Below are 14,102 nucleotides of genomic sequence, written 5' to 3' on the forward strand. Positions count from 1 at the left end.
CCCCCTCCAAAAATGCAAACTTAAGGGATGCTTTTTCCCCCCTCCCCATTTAGATTTTCCCCTCTATTTTTCCAGCCATTGATGTTAATGTAAACAGTGTAATATTGATATTATTTTAAATTATTGGTATAAAGTTTCCCCCCTTATTTTATGTCAAAGAAATAAGTGCATTATTGCCCTTGTTGCCTGGGTTGTCGATTTACAAAAGGTCGGTCCAGCAACAGTTTCACTTTTTCTATGAATTAAAGCATGGGTGTATCAACCTAAATCGAATAGTTTGTAGCATCAAACCAACACGAGCGTTTGTCACTAATCACCTTTAATATGGACCTTTTTTTTTTTTTTTTACACACACAACAAAGAGAAATGCTACTGGCCTTTCTTAACCCTTTACTCTATTGTGATATGTCAATAGTGTGGTCACCCAAATACGTTTGGGTCTGCGCAGTGTTTTCATCATGCCCGTTTCAGCTGGTAAGAGGTGAGCTACCTCTTCGATATCAAAGTGAGTTTGGGGAACGCCTCTCTAATGCCTCAGTCAGTCCCCTGTCATTCTGCTCGTGTTGTTCCATTTCCTTTTTTTACACTTTCTGTTGTCTCTCTGGGCTCCACCCTGCCTGCTCCTTGCGTTTATCACTGATGCGTTGAGTGAGTTTGGAAGGAGTGGCATTGCACTGCATCTCTTAAAACAGTGGAAGGGTAGTGCGTATTCTCATATCTCTTTGATCATCTTTGCTGGGTCATGTTCAGTAGGCAGGAAATGGAATGAAACGTTTTGCGACGGTGCGCCCTAATGAACATGACGCTGGTTGAACTGTTTTACGTGTACTCCAGAGAACAGTGGAGGCGTGGGGGATTGGAGCAGGAGGAGAGGGCGGGTCCAGAGAGCAACTATATGGTCAAGGAGAGCATCAGTGCTCCCCTTCCTCAGGTTTCACTCAACAAGGGGAAGGCAGCTCTCCCCCCTTACAGGGGTGGAATGTTGTTACATGGCTTTTTAACAAAAGCTTACCCAGCAAAATACAAAATATTCTCCAACTTGTGTGATGCTTTTTGAAAAATACTGTATACATACCGGTTTTCATTTTTCTGTCAGTCCATGTTGTTTGTTTTGTTCTTCCAAAAGCAGCTGTTGTTTTTTGTTGTTGTAATGAGCTCTGAACAATGTGTGTATGTATCCTCTAATATGCCAAATGTCTTTTTTACAAGGTAGATTTCTCATGCACTGCTAAACGAAACAGGACAGAGCGAGAGGCAGCTTTAAATAAATGAAAAGGCGTGTTGGGAGGAGCCTTTTCTCTGTTGCACTCAGCCTTACATACTCCCCAAGACTATTGGCTGGCTGCACTATGAAGTGCTTTTACGCTTCTCTCTTTCTTCCTGTCTCTCCTCTGTCTGTGTACGTACATTTTGACGTTCCCTCTCATCCCTTTACACTCTTAGCTCTGTACGCTTGGCTTTGCTGCAGTCCGATTTCTTACCCTTCCTTTCCTTTCCCCCTCACACGTCCTTTCACACACACTCTGTCTCCGTCTTACTGTCTCTCTCTCTCTCTCTCTCTCAGTGTAATGTTCTAGTAATGTTAAGCAGAGTGTTAGTCCGTCAGTGTGGTAGTATACTCAGTGCTTAAAGGGTTGCTGATGGTAGAAACCTGTGCAGTTTGTAACATTTTAGCAATAACGTGAAAACAAGGGGACAGTTTTTTTGTTTTGTTTTTTGTACATATTGCAGTTCCAGTTCATGCTCAAATCCATATGTCATTAAAAAAATTACTTGCAATATTGGCATAAAAAAAAAATCAAGAAATAAAAAGTGACAGAATGATTAAATGTGTCGTTAACTACATGTATTTTATGTTCGAGGACCTCAAGTATGCAAAAAAAACATGGTTATATCCTCATAAAGGACTGACCGTCCATGGTATTATAGTTTGAACCATGCTTTGAGGCCATACAGTGTTTTTTAAAAGTTTTTTTTTTTTACAGTTGCATTGTTTACAGACAAAGGAGCAAGACAAGTTTTATATTTTAGGTTCTGATGGCGTACGCGAGTTGAACTAAGCTAATGAGGCATCTAAAAGTTATATTCTTCAAGAATCAATGGGTATATCATTCATTTAAATGTCTAAAACGGGATGTAGCAACTGCAGATTGCCCCTTATTAAGCACAGCAAATAGTCCGTCTGTGAAGTAACACCACTCTGCATCTGTTTGTACAACCTGGGCCTCTGAACCAGTTCAGAGGTGAGTGTTTGTTTATGCGTCTCACGAGCGTCGTTTCCCAAGAACCACTGGCCCTTCCAGTGTAAGCAAGTGCAATCCATCGGCAGACCTTCTGTACCTTCTTACTCAGGGATTTGAAAGGGCCCCGCCAGACACCAGCAGATAGTGGAGCAGAGGTCTGCGTCCATACAGCACACATTCCTTGACCGTTTGGAAAAATACATTCGGAGAAATTAACACTACTATACTTTTAATATTAAATTTCCTTTTTCGGGTTATGTATTCCAATGCAAGTTAGATGGCAATTTACCTTAGAGAGCAATGATAAAACTATACAATTAAAATGGACCTAATGCTACAAGAAAACAAGGTCAAAACAACATTTGCGCCGCAGTATATTTTACAACCCAAGTCAACAGAGACCAGGTGTGGTGTGATTGACAGGTAGTGGCGGGAAACATCTCTTTGAAGTAGGGGGACAGACAGGTGCACAGTCCCACACCTCGATAAGGCGACGAGTCATGTCACCCACAGTAGTACATGTGGTGCAACAATGAAAACACACACTGACTGGGTCAAGAAAGAGAAAACACGACTGTTAGGTACGCTAATGACTTGTTTTAGAGCGTGGCACTATGCTACAAGGCTAGGACACAAAATAGTGCGCAACTGCCTGGAATGGCAACGATTAAGTCAGTCAGTATTTACACATGTGTCGCACTGCCTGTAAAAGGAGGTCACAGAAGCATGGGAAGTTTTAAATGTCTTTGGGAACGTGGTGTCATCATTGGGCTGTGGTTTGAAGCTTTCAAGTCCCCGACAAGAATGTATCCAAAGAGAATTTTATGCAGAGAGCAGCAGAACACACACACACGGGGTTATGAAGTACATCCAAAGGGGCATTGTGCTTTGAATGCACATGGGGGAGATGGAGAGGTTCTGTAAAGGGGGACTGTGACGAGTGTACACATTGGGTGGGGGGGGGGGGGGCAGTACTGAATGTAAACCTCTTTGCCGTAGACATTACCTAGCCATGTTCTCGCACGGTCCCTTTAAAAGCAGCATATAGGGTGGTGCTCTATACGTCAAGAGTTTTAATCGGGTGCCGCCGTTCCTCAGTCTTTTATAGTTTGTTTACCGTTAGTTCTTTTAAAGTCGTATCATCATCTCCTTGTTAAAAACTCTGGCTGATTTCTCAGTTTCATGAAGTCAACATGCTATGGTTAGATTATCCTGTCTTCGCAATGGCGCCAATATTATCATCGACTCTCACTGGGATTCTCTCAATACATACACGGGGTGTAAAAAAAAAAAACATGAGGACAACCTTCCTAATATTGAGTTGCGCCCCCCTTTTTCCATCAGAACAGCCTCAGTTCGTCGGGGCGTGGACTCTACAAGGTGGCGAAAGCGTTCCCAAGGGATGCTTCCCGCAGTTGTGTGAAGTTGGCTGGATGTCTTGTTCCACAAGGGAAACTGTTGAGCATGAAACTACCATACTACCATACCCCGTTCAAAGGAATGTAACCTTTATCTAACTAGGCAAGTCGGTTAAGAACAAATTCTTATTTACAATGACGGCCTACCCCGTTCACACCCGGACGACGCTCGGCCAATTGTGCGCCGCCCTATGGATTCCTAATCACGGCCGGATGTGGTACAGCCTGGATACAGCCACAATCCATGTCTCAAGGCTTAAAAATGGTTCTTTAACCTGCCTTGTCCACTTGAATTTAACAGGTGACATTGAATAAGGGATCATAGCGTCCACCTGGATTCACCTGGTCAGTCTATGTCATGGAAAGAGCAGGTGTTCCTAATGGTTGGAATACTCAGTGTACATGTCCACTCTCACAGGCACGGGGACTTTGAAGTGGAAAGAAGGCATGACCTTAACAGAGACCAAAATCTCACTGTACAGTGGGTGGGTGGGGGGGGAACACTTTGGACAGGCCACCCCGCCTTCATGACCACTACCTACTTCTGATTGGTGGATGATGGCAAAGGAAGCTAAGCCTGAGCAGAGCCACGGATACTACTGTATGTGAAGCGCGTGCTATTACCACTCGATGGCGTGTGCCCGTTCTCTCTGCTCCTCATCCCTCCTCTTCCTCCCCCCGTCCCCATCCTACTCCCAGCCCCCCTCCCGACCCCACCACCCTTGGGGCAGCTACAGCAGGTGAAGGTGGACAGAATCCCTTGGCGGAAACGGTTATTCATGAAGCAGTATATAATTGGGTTGACACACGCCGAGGTGTATGACAACAGATGGATGAAGGATATCGGCGCCCCCGAGAGGAGCTTGTCGGCAGAGCGGCGGTCGAAGGCCCTCCAGGCATTAACGGCAAACACGGGTGTCCAGCAGAGGAAGAAGAGACAGACGATGACCAGGAGCATGCGGATCACGCGCTTCTTAGCCATCAGGTTAGAGGTGGAGCTGTTGCTGCACACGCGGCTCAGCGTGGACTTGGCGCTGCCCGTGCTGTCTCTGATTTTGATGGTCACGTTCGGGCTGTGGGTCGACAGAGGGCTCTGGAGGTGGACAAGCTCGCCCTTCTTGGCAGGCTGGAGGTAGCAGCCGTCGTTGTCGCCGGGTTTGATGCTGCCCGTGCTGCACTGTCTGTCTGTGATGGATCATAACAGCAGATATGAACGAAAATGGCATTTCCCTAAATAACAATTACAAATGATAAAGGTGGATATAATAATGATAAGGAAATCATCTCTGTGAGAGATATTAAACATAGACATGAATAATGTCCCTGTACAAATTGGATTTACCAAAGATTAGCCAATTGTAAATAATTGCCAATAAGGTTGCCACAAAATGTAGATAACATGATGGCCGGAGCTGCACATTTTCAAGAGGTCAGTTGAGGTAAACGTACCTCTGCTGGACTTCCTGTTGGTCATCTCAAACGTAATGCCCCTGTAGAGCTCAAGGGAGATGAGCCCATAGGCTGTCATCATCACGATCCCAGGGACCAGGAAGAGGAGCAGCAGCAGGGACACATACCTGGGAGTAACAACAGGTCCATGGGGTCACCAGATTGGTCAAAAGCAGGTAAGTGTGCATTCAGTGTATCAAAGTGATTTGACCTAACAGAGAACAGCTTTCTGATCTCAACAATGACCAACCTCATCATTGCTAAGTATATATCTAACAGACCAACAAATCACTGAATTAGATACTTTAACCCCCCAAAAAGTGATAGACATGAATTGAATTGAATCTTTTGAGCAGACTTCTCCATTATTTACGGTGAAAACCACATAACAGCTGAAACCTCTCTTTTTGATGGCACTGGGCAGACGAAAAAAGTATCTCTCCTCTCACCAGGACTGCTGGATGACATCACTGGGCCAGACCAGGCGGCACATGTTGCCCGTGCTGTTGTTGACCCGGGTGAAGGGCACCAGCGTGCTGGAGATGGGGTAGGGCAGCATGAGCAGGAAGCTCACCACCCAGGTGGCAGAGATGACCTTGGCGGCGTGGGACTTGGTTTGCCAGGTACGGGAGGTCAAGGGGTTGCAGATTGCACTGTAGCGCTCCAGAGAAATGGCCACCAGGTTGAAGGTGGAGACACTCACCGAGATACCTAGAGGGATGACAACGAATAACGGTCCTTGATACCACATGAGTATAGATTCTGATTTAATAGATCGATAACAAACAAGCATGTAGCCTACATTAGCATGTTGTACTGCAATGATTTTGTACGGCTAAATATTTTACAGTGTAGTAAATATGTATGTAAAGTGTTAGTTATTCATATAGAAATATGTAACAGTGTCGTAGATATGTAGAATCTCAATGTAGCCTCATGTGATTGTGATTTGGAGGCTTGCCAGACCAGGTTAAGGTCACAATTCAAGGGATAATCTGTCGTTCAAACAACAGCAAAGCAGTCACCCTGCCGCTGTTTTGGTAAACAGCCGGAGAAATGTAACCAATCTCAAATTGATAGAGAGAGTAATGGATGACCATCCATGATAGCGACATAAAAATGTTAACTGTGTTTTAAGGCCTAAACATTATTTGTTTACAATTACATTGTTTACAAACAATGGAATAAAACAAGCTTATATTTTGGGTTATGTTGGAATCCGACAGTTGAACTAAGCTAATGAGGAATTTATAAATTATATTCTTCAAGTATCAGGGTATATACAGTACCCTCCATAATTATTGGGAAGGGCAAGCTTTTTTTATTATTTTGTCTCCATACTCCAAATGTTTGGATTTTAAATCAAACAATGACTATGAGGTTAAGTGCAAACTGCCAGCTTTAATTTTAGGGTATTTTCATCCATATCGGATGAACCATTTAGAAATGACAGCACTTTTTGTACATAGTCCCCCTATTTTAGGGGAGGAAAGGTATTGGGACAAATTCACTTATGTGTAGTAAAAAGTTAAGTATTTGGTCCCATATTCATAGCATGCAATAACTACATCAAGCTTGTGACTACAAATTTGTTCGATGCATTTGCTGTTTGTTTTGGTTGTGTTTCAGATTATTTTTTGCCCAAAAGAAATGAATGGTAAACAATGTACGGTGTCATTTTGGAGTCACTTTTATTGTAAATAAGATTAGAATATGTTTCTAAACATTTCTACATCAATGTGGATGCTGCCTAGATTATGGATAATCCTGAATGAATTGTGAATAATGACTTTACGAGCGTGTAGAGACAGAGCACATGAATAATTTAGTAATTTGATTTAGAATTTTAGGACACCTTTAGGTAAAAATAATATATTTAAAACAAATATTTGATAAAATATTGAATTTGGCCTTTTCTACTATAGCCCATAGAAACGCATTGGATAACACATTCATAAATGGCAAAAAATACAGTCAAAAAAAGTATCATAACGAAAAAGGTTTTGAAGTGTCTGTCCTATATCTAGAATATATAAGAAAGCTCAGGAAATATTTATGTTTTTTGGGCACATATTTAACCCCTTAGTTTTGTGGCAACAAAAATATCTCCATACTTCAATTAGTTTGTATGGGTTACCTTCAGACGAGTCCTGTGGCACTTGCAAAATCGAGAACAGCATCATATTCGTGAGTCTCACCTTTCCATAGAGTGGTCATAATAGTTTTTTAGGCGAAACCGTTCAGACGTTACAGACGTTTTCATGAGAAACCCGATTTTCGGGATGTCTAATGGTCAGACAAATACCGGTGTAGCTCAGCCACCTTCCACCGCAGACGTGGAAGGCCGACTGGCGGATTTGATTGTTTGAGACGCAGCCTATGCAAAAAATTGTTACTTAGGTTGACGCACGCGTGCATCAATAGGATTAACCAGTGGAAGTTAAACTTACAGACTAATAGTAACATCGGCACATCTAAATAATTACCGTGGATGTATCGGTGTATTTCACGTTAAACTCTGTGACAGAGGAGTTTATTCATCTCTACTGACACGGCCGTGATCTCACCGCACACGGATCCAAGAACAAACAGAGCAGGACAGAGGAAGGCTGTGAACTATCAAACTACAAAAAAAAACACCATGATAGAAAATGTTCTCGAAGGCAATAATGAAAAATAAATCCAGCAAATACAAATGCATATACCTAGGATTTATCCGTACAATATCTAGGCACGAAATATTGTTGAAAAAGATTGGATACTACAAGAGCACTTGAAAATAGCATAGAGCTATTCTGTATCTGGAACCTATATATCCATATAACATCCAGACATAAAATAGTTCAATGGAATGTTTTTAACAAGTTACGAACCATGAGAACAGTACAGCCTTGACTTTAAATGCCTCTAGAGAATGGATCCTCAACTACATAGCTTTATTGATATTTCTATGCCTGAGAGTCTAAAGTTATTGAGACACTTTACATCACTCTTCTACCATGTTATTTTGCTTCCTCTTATCGCCTTGTGGCCTGGACCCTTTCTGCTCAGAATAAATGGCTCCTTAAATCAGGAGACAGGGCCAGTACGTCTACAGCCCGGGCGGCGGGAAGGCAACAAGGGAACGCAGCCACGGCTATAGCCATCAAATTACTTTATTTGGTGTCTCTTCACACCAGGCACCAGGTCAGAGCCTAAATGGAGGTGGAATTGGCTCAATGGATTCTGGCATCTGCTTCTTTGTTGATTTTCCATTATTGGCCTACAGCCCACTCCAGTGTGTTCATGGTAGGTCGGTGAGTGAGTGTCTGAAGCTGAAAGGAATCTTCCTATGTGGCTATGTGGACAGAACCTACTGTACTCACTCCCCTTACTTGACCCTTTTGAAATGAGTGACAGCAGTGTAGCAGACAATAACAAGATAAGACCGCGATTAACTATGCAGCACAGAAGATGACAAGAGTATGTAAACAAATCCTATTGCAATAACACAGAAATCCCTAACAGACAAACACACTACATGGTCGTGGAGACCTGGGCCCATATCCACAACGCATCTCAGAGTAGGAGTGCTAATCTAGGATCTATCCATAGAATCTTATTCCTTATGATCTAAAAGGTAAAACTGTTCCTAGGTCAGCACTCCTACTCTGAGACGCTTTGTGAATACGGGCCCAGGTCAGGACCTGTGTACAGTACATCCACTGGACTCACCCATGAAGTACATGGCCACCTTGCAGATGCCCGAGCCGAACACAAAGTCCCTCATGAGGTTGGGGATGAGGGTGAAGGGCATGCAGAAGAGGCAGAGCATCAGGTCGCTGGCGGCCAGGGAGAGCAGGAACAGGTTGGTGACTGTGCGCATGTGGCGGTTCCTCACCAGCACGGCGATGATCAGGCTGTTACCCAGCACGCTGACCAGGAAGATGAGGCAGTAGAGGAAGATACGCACCGTCTGGTTCAAATCTATAGAGAGGAGAGAAAGACGGTCAGCATCATTGTTCTTATAATTGCCATTATCATCATCGTCATCATCACCATGACCATCAGCTTCATCATTGTTGTCATTGTCATCGTCTATGTTATCGTTATTATCAACATCATCATAAACATCATTATCATCATCATTATTATTAAGATCATCATCACCATCATTATCCATATTATCATTACCTTCAAATAATCAATTTGTTAGGTCTATCTGTTTTCAATGACATGGCCCTTGTTGTGTAAAGAGGGTGAAATTAATTTATCCTAATTCGATTGTAAAATATTCTATTATACAGTTGAAGTCAGAAGTTTACATACACCTTAGCCAAATACATTTAAACTCAGTTTTTCACAATTCCTGACATTTAATCAGAGTAAAAATTCCCTGTCTTAGGTCAGTTAGGATCACCACTTTATTTTAAGAATGTGAAATGTCAGAATAATAGTAGAGAATGATTTATTTCAGCTTTTATTTCTTTCATCACATTCCCAGTGGGTCAGAAGTTTACATACAGTCAATTAGTATTTGGTAGCATTGCCTTTAAATTGTTAAATTTGGGTCAAACGTTTTGGGTAGCCTTCCACAAGCTTCCCATGATAAGTTGGGTGAATTTTGTCCCATTCCTCCTGACAGAGCTGGTGTAACTGAGTCAAGTTTGTAGGCCTCCTTGCTCGCACATGGTTTTTAGTTCTGCCCACAAATGTTCTATAGGATTGAGGTCAGGGCTTTGTGATGGCCACTCCAATACCTTGACTTTGTTGTCCTTATGCCATTTTGCCACAACTTTGTAAGCATGCTTGGGGTCATTGTCCATTTGGAAGACCCATTTGCAACAAAGCTTTAACTTCCTGACTGATGTCTTGAGATGATGCTTCAATATATCCACATAATTTTGCTTCCTCATGATGCCATCTATTTTGTGAAGTGCACCAGTCCCTCCCTCAGCAAGCACCCTCAAAACATGATGCTTCCACCCCTGTGCTTCACGGTTGGGATGGTGTTCTTCAGCTTGCAGTCCTCCCCCTTTTTCCTACAAACATAACAATGGTCATTATTGCCAAACAGTTCTATTTTTGTTTCATCAGACCAGATGACCAGATTCATCAGACCAGATGACATCAGACCCCAAAAAGTACAATCTTTGTCCCCATGTGCAGTTGCAAACCGTAGTCTGGCTTTTTTATGGCGGTTTTGGAGCAGTGGCTTCTTCCTTGCTGAGCAGCCTTTCAGGTTATGTCGATATAGGACTCCTTTTACTGTGGATATAGATACCTTTGTTCCTATTTCCTCCAGCATCTTCACAAGGTCCTTTGCTGTTGTTCTGGGATTGATTTCCACTTTTCGCACCAAAGTACGTTCATCTCTAGGAGACAGAACGTGTTTCCTTCCTGAGCGGAATGACAGCTGCGTGGTCCCATGGTGTTTATACTTGCGTACTATTGTTTGTAAAGATGAAAGTGGTACCTTCAGGAGTTTGGAAATTGCTCCCAAGAATGAACCAGACTTGTGGAGGTCTACAAATTTTTTTCTGAGGTCTTGGCTGTTTTCTTTTGATTTTCCCATGATGTCAAACAAAGAGGCACTGAGTTCGAAGATAGGCCTTCAAATACATCCACAGGTACACCTCCAATTGACTCAAATGATGTCAATTATCCTATCAGAAGCTTCTAAAGCCATTGCATCATTTTCTGGAATTTTCCTAGCTGTTTAAAGGCACAGTCAACTTAGTGTATGTATACTTCTGACCCACTGGAATTGTGATACAGTGAAATAATCTGTCTGTAAAAAATTGTTGGAAAAATGACTTGTGTCATGCACAAAGTAAATGTCCTAACCGAATTGCCAAAACTATAGTTTGTTTTAACAACAAAAATGTGGAGTGGTTGAAAAACTAGTTTTAATGACTCCAACCTAAGTGTATGTAAACTTCCGACTTCAAGTGTACATTTTTTCTCAATCATGTACAAGCATTTTTTGGAACAATGTTGCTGATTTTCAAAACAGAGTCCACAAGACACAGAACTCTGTGGCCTTTTGCAACATAGTAAATGCCTTCTCAAAAACATAAATACAATCATCAAAACCTATAGTATACTGTCAAAATTGCAAACACATTCATCAAAAGAACACAAGTGCCTGCAAATAGATGAATGCAATCATACTTATCTCTTGAGTCCATGCAGACAAAACAGAAAGTTAGTCTGTCTTTCAAAAATCCCAGTAGATCAATACGTTTTCTTTGCCGTCAATAAATCATGACGATCAAAATTGGAAGTACAACTATCCAAAGGTGCAGAGTTATGGGCAATTACTCTCCTTTTATGCACATTTCACCAAACAATTTCATACACATCAAATAAAATATTACTGATAAAAGAAATTACATGAAAAATAAGCACATTGTGTGCATGATTCATTAATCGGTATTCAATACGTAGGCTCGTTTGCTCATAGTTTTGTTGACTTCCCATTGGCACACAGAAACACAATACACAGTAGAAATAAGGCAAGGCGAATACAATGGAGGAAAAACACAACTGATATGAATATATAGGCCTCAAGCCACACTAAAGCAAAGCTCTACAATGGAAGATCACAATGTCGGAGACGATGACTTCGGAGTATATCAAAGTTTCCTAGAAGTAACCCAACTTCATTCTCTGCATATCTGCAATATTGTGAAATAAAATGATCAGACAGTCCCACTGCCTAGATCTTTCCCTAGATTGTATGACACTGATGGGGTGTTTTTAAGAATGTTGTGCAGGAGCATTTACTGATTGCTGGAAACAGTGAACACAATTAAACACATTCTCTTCTGATGAAAACAATGTGTTAATATTCTGTGAACTAAACACAGGCTTAACAGTGAGTTTTTTTTTATCCAGTGATGACATTTGTATTTCAAGTTCTGCAGAAGGTGGTCTTAAGATATGCAAGTCAGGTACAAAGGCAAAACAATTACCAGAAGTTCTGTAAATGTAGGCTATTAGCATTTTGGTCATTGCTGTTCTACAGACCTATATATAGATGGGCTACGTTTCAACACAGATCCCAACATAGCTTTTACGCAATTGAGAAAAACGTTAAATATAAATGCTTGTTCCTTACTCATCCTGGATTATTTTAGGACTACCATTAGTAGGCTAAAGGCAATTAATCTGTAATTCAGTTGGAGTCAGTTCTGGTTGGCTGCATTACTCAGGGGAAGAGTGTGCGCAAATGTGGGGCTTGAATTAGCAAAATATTGGTTTCATAGTATAGCCTATCAGCTCCACCTAATTTCAATGAGAATTCAGAGATAATTTCAGTCAATGTAACACTAAGACCTACTGTAGCCTATCAGACAACTACGTGTTGACCTGATACTAAGTTGTAATCATGTGTTAATTAATGTCAAAAATGAAATAATGATATTCACTCCATCCTTGCAGAGGAGCCGAAAGAACGCATGCTATTTCAATCGCGCGTAAATGCATCGTTCGGGGTGTCCAAAGGGTCGCTCTCAATGCGCAGTTGCGCATAATAATAATAAAAAGATAACTAACATTTTGAAATATGGATGATTTGGGACAAAATGCATTTTCGCAGGTTTGTGTAACAGTGTTATGACTTTAAAATAAAACCGTTTCATGACTTAAAAAATAAAACAGGCTACATTTTTAACAACACTTTGCATCAATATCTCCACTAAAAACATATTTATTTTGATTTAAAATATATCTACAATTAGACAATTACTTTTTGTCAATTTAATTTCCCCCAAATGTATGATTATCATTTGGATTAGTTACCTTTCGGTTCCGGCCGCGTCTGGCTATCATCGTCGCACTCCGAGACATTCTTGATTCCAAAGTCACATAATATCTTATAAAGATCAGTGGAGTTTTTGAGCATATCATGCAATGTGAATGTCTCCATTTTAGCTTTTCTATGTTATTTTGTCTGTTGCATGAACTGAAATGAGGTTATGCAAAGGAACCCATTCCGTACAAACTTGATATTACGTCTGCAAATCACTTCCCAAATGTAATGTTCATATTCTCCAGAAGTTTGCATGACCCCATTTGTTTGATACAAAATTATTATCCAGCTTTCAACGAAATTGACGGGTATCAGTCAGTGAGCAAAAAATTATTGACTTCAAGTGTCTGCTGCATGCACACTTTTGGTGTGCTCCAGCACTTCAAGGTTGGATATGAGAAATATAACAGTATGGATGGGTGGATAGAGAACTCCGGTCTAAGAGAGCCCGCCTCTCGAGCCCACGGTCATGCAAATGCAACAGCAGCCGCAACAATTTAAAATTATTTTTGTAGGCTTACAGTGATTTTGTTTAAGTCTGTTGTATAAGTAGACTATTTAAGTGACATATTTCAAGAATACCACGTCAATGTTTTCACCAAAAATAAAATAGTTTTAGATTTGTTATGAACAAAAAAACAATCTGTGAGATGTGATTGATTGCTCACATGTGAGAGATAATAGGCTGTCATTAAGGTACTGGACAGAGGCTCACCTGATGATGGTGATCCATCACGACATGACATAACTCCACATGCATGTTTTGCTTAAAAACCTATCTTCTGCTCTCAGTAATTGTATCACTTTGACTAGATAGACCTAAGATGCTAGCCTGGTCCCAGATTTGTTTGTGCTTTTGTCTACTCCATTGTAATTGACAAGCCAAACATAGGCCTATCATATTCCAAAAATGCCCCTCCCAAACTAAACCCTCAGCCATGGTAGCCTATATAGGCACCAACAAACTTTTAAACTGTTTTCTTACATGTGAATGCTGGTGACAGAGTCATAGCAAATAATTCTTATTACAGGCCTGGCTTACTCAAATGACTCTACCTTTCTGACTTTTATAGGCCATGCAATGCGATTGACGATCAGATGTTGTTGGATACAGCACTACAAATAACGTTACATAGATAATCTAGACAATTTGAGTCCAAACAATATCTTATCTTTGTTTATGCAAAGAACATAGGC

The 14,102-nt window shown here is 41.2% G+C and overlaps 1 protein-coding gene across 1 annotated transcript; it reads right to left on the minus strand.

The window, feature by feature from the left end:
* Window positions 1-227: 227 nt before the first annotated feature.
* On the minus strand, window positions 228-13,277 carry LOC111960371 (cholecystokinin receptor type A). The gene is made up of 5 exons (XM_023982343.2): window positions 12,896-13,277; window positions 8,825-9,076; window positions 5,560-5,821; window positions 5,111-5,238; window positions 228-4,846 (listed from the first exon to the last, which is right to left on the minus strand). The coding sequence occupies exons 1-5, from the start codon at window positions 13,020-13,022 to the stop codon at window positions 4,233-4,235; spliced, it is 1,383 nt and encodes a 460-aa protein (XP_023838111.1). The 5' UTR covers window positions 13,023-13,277; the 3' UTR covers window positions 228-4,232.
* Window positions 13,278-14,102: the final 825 nt, after the last annotated feature.

Source organism: Salvelinus sp. IW2-2015, linkage group LG37 (genome assembly GCF_002910315.2).
Source record: "Salvelinus sp. IW2-2015 linkage group LG37, ASM291031v2, whole genome shotgun sequence".
Classification (NCBI taxonomy): Eukaryota; Metazoa; Chordata; class Actinopteri; order Salmoniformes; family Salmonidae; genus Salvelinus; species Salvelinus sp. IW2-2015.

Coding starts and splice junctions, on each gene's coding strand:
- LOC111960371 (XM_023982343.2), bottom strand. CDS start 13,022: ATGGAGACATTCACATTGCATGATATGCTCAAAAACTCCACTGATCTT. Junction 9,077..12,895: donor GACGCGGCCGGAACCGAAAG/GTAACTAATCCA, acceptor TCCTCTCTATAG/ATTTGAACCAGACGGTGCGT. Junction 5,239..5,559: donor GATGTCATCCAGCAGTCCTG/GTGAGAGGAGAG, acceptor TGTTACTCCCAG/GTATGTGTCCCTGCTGCTGC.